The sequence below is a fragment of the Neofelis nebulosa genome, chromosome 6 (assembly GCF_028018385.1).
Source record: "Neofelis nebulosa isolate mNeoNeb1 chromosome 6, mNeoNeb1.pri, whole genome shotgun sequence".
Classification (NCBI taxonomy): Eukaryota; Metazoa; Chordata; class Mammalia; order Carnivora; family Felidae; genus Neofelis; species Neofelis nebulosa.
In genome coordinates, this window is record NC_080787.1 from 12,894,808 (window position 1) to 12,897,526 (window position 2,719).

Genomic DNA, 2,719 nt, shown 5'->3' on the forward strand with positions numbered 1-2,719 from the left:
GTTGGCAATCTTAGCCACAGCAATCAGACAAGAAATAAAAGGCACTCAAATTAGAAAAGTATCATTATTTGCAGATGACATGATACTATATATAGAAAATCCTAAAGACTCCACCAAAAACGATTAGAACTGATAGATTCACTAAAGTTGCAGGATAAAAAGTTAATATACAGGACCTGTTGTCTTTTTACACATTAATAATGAAGTAACAGAAAGATCAAGTAAAAAAACAATCTCTACAACTGCATCAAAAAGAATAAAACACCAATAAACTTAGCCAAGGTAAAATACTTGTACTCTGAAAACTATAAAACACTGATGAAAATAATTGATGATGGCTCCAACAAGTGGAAAGATATTCCATGTTCATAGATTGGAGGAATAGGTATTGTTAAAATGTCCAGGCTAACCAAAACAATCTAAGATTGAAAGCAATATTTATCAAAATACCAATAGACTTTTGCACAGAACTAGATCAAATAATACTAACATTTGTGTGGAATTATAAACAACCCGAATAGCCAAAACAATATTGAGGAAGAACAAAATAGGAGGTATCACACTCCCAGATTTTAAAATACACTAGTAAACTACAGCAATCAAAACATTACGGCATTGGCATAAAATAGATATATACAAATGCTTATATGGTCAATTAATCTATGACCATGTGACAAGAACATACAATAAGGAAAAGAAAATCTCTTCAATAAATGGTGGCAAACTGGATGGGAAAACTGGACAGTTACATGCAAAAGAATGGATCTGGACCATTTTCTCACCCCATACACAAAAATGAGCCCAAAATAGATTAAAGTCTTAAATGTGTGACTTGAAACCATAAAATCCCTAAAAGGAAACACAGGCAGTAATATCTTTGACATTGGTTTGGCAACATATTTCTATGTAGGACTTCTCATGCAAGAGAAACAAAATAAAAAGTAAAGTATTGTGACCATACCAAAACAAAAAGCTTTTGCACAGTGAAGGAAACCATCAGCAAAACAAGAAGGCAACCTACTGAATGGGGGAATATACTTGCAAAAGATATACCAGATAAGGAGCTAATAACCAAAAAATATAAAGAACTATATAACTCAACACCCAGACAATCTAATTAAAAAATCATCAGAGGATCTGACTAGACATTTTCCCACAGAAGACACATACATGACAAGAGACGTGTGAAAAATATGCTCAATATCATTAGTCATCAGAGAAATACAAATTGAAACCACAACGACATATACCTGTCAGAGTGGCTAGAATAAAAAAGACAAGAAATAACAAGTGTTGGTGAAGACTAAGAAAAAGGAAGTCTCATGCACTGGTGGTGGGGATGTAAACTGGTATAGATACTATGGAAAACAGTAGAGTTTCCTTTAAAACGTATAGAAATACCATACGATCCAGTAATTATACTACTACCCAAATAAAATGAAATCACTAATAAAAAATATGTAGTATTATTTACAATAGCCAAGATATTGAATCAACCCAAGTGTCCATCAAGAGATAAATGGGAAAAAAAAAAAAGATGTAGCTTCCTCTTCCCGTAAGCGGCCTGAGGTGATCTCTGAAAATGGTTCGCTATTCACTTGACCCGGAAAACCTGACAAAATCATGCAAATCAAGAGGTTCAAATCTTCGTGTTCACTTTAAGAACACACGGGAAACTGCCCAGGCCATCAAGGGTATGCATATCCGAAAAGCCACCAAGTATCTGAAAGATGTCACTTTGCAGAAGCAATGTGTGCCATTCCGACGCTACAATGGTGGAGTTGGTAGGTGTGCCCAGGCCAAACAGTGGGGCTGGACACAGGGTTGGTGGCCCAAAAAGAGTGCCGAATTTTTACTGCACATGCTTAAAAATGCAGAGAGTAATGCTGAACTTAAGGGTTTAGATGTAGATTCTCTGGTCATTGAGCACATCCAGGTGAACAAAGCCCCCCAAATGCGGCGTAGAACTTACAGGGCTCATGGTCGGATTAACCCATACATGAGCTCTCCCTGCCACATTGAGATGATCCTTACTGAAAAAGAGCAGATTGTTCCTAAACCAGAAGAGGAGGTTGCACAGAAGAAAAAGATATCCCAGAAGAAACTGAAGAAACAAAAACTTATGGCCCGGGAGTAAATGCTGCATGAAATACATGCAAATAAAAGTAAAAACAGAAAAAAAAAAAAGATGTATATATTTACAGTGGAATATTACTCAGCCATAAAAAGGATGAGATGTTGCCATTTACAATAGTGGCCAGCACCACTCCAAAGTGAGCCCACCCTGGGGAGAGGGGAAGATAATGGCACACACAAGTTTGACTGTAGCCCCAGGGGTGGGCTTAGGGCAGACATCTGATCTGCCAGCCCTGCCCACCAATATAAACCAGCACAAGAGACAGCATAGTACTACAGGGTCACAGCAACCCCAACAAAAAGACTGGCAGATGACAGATATCTGGTCTGACCGAAGGCCTTGCTTCCCAAGAAAAACCTCACAAGGGACAACACAAGGAGTGTGCCTATAATTTGATGCAACCACAGTTCTAGCAAACAAACTGAGGGCAGGCATCTGGTTGGACCAAACTGAAGCTCAAGGTGGCCCCCAGACTGGACGCTTAAGAGCATGGGACAAAACCCTGCCCATGACAGTCAAAGAGAGCCATTGCATATTACTCGATTGGGGGCAATTATTACTCAACCACAACAGTAGGGCACC

General features: G+C 38.5%; 1 protein-coding gene across 1 annotated transcript; it reads left to right on the top strand.

Moving 5' to 3' along the window:
* Nucleotides 1-1,554: 1,554 nt before the first annotated feature.
* LOC131513409 (large ribosomal subunit protein uL22-like) lies at nucleotides 1,555-2,167 on the top strand. The gene has a single exon (XM_058732593.1). It carries the CDS (start codon nucleotides 1,583-1,585, stop codon nucleotides 2,135-2,137), a length of 555 nt encoding a protein of 184 aa, XP_058588576.1. The 5' UTR covers nucleotides 1,555-1,582; the 3' UTR covers nucleotides 2,138-2,167.
* Nucleotides 2,168-2,719: the final 552 nt, after the last annotated feature.

Coding starts and splice junctions, on each gene's coding strand:
- LOC131513409 (XM_058732593.1), top strand. CDS start 1,583: ATGGTTCGCTATTCACTTGACCCGGAAAACCTGACAAAATCATGCAAA.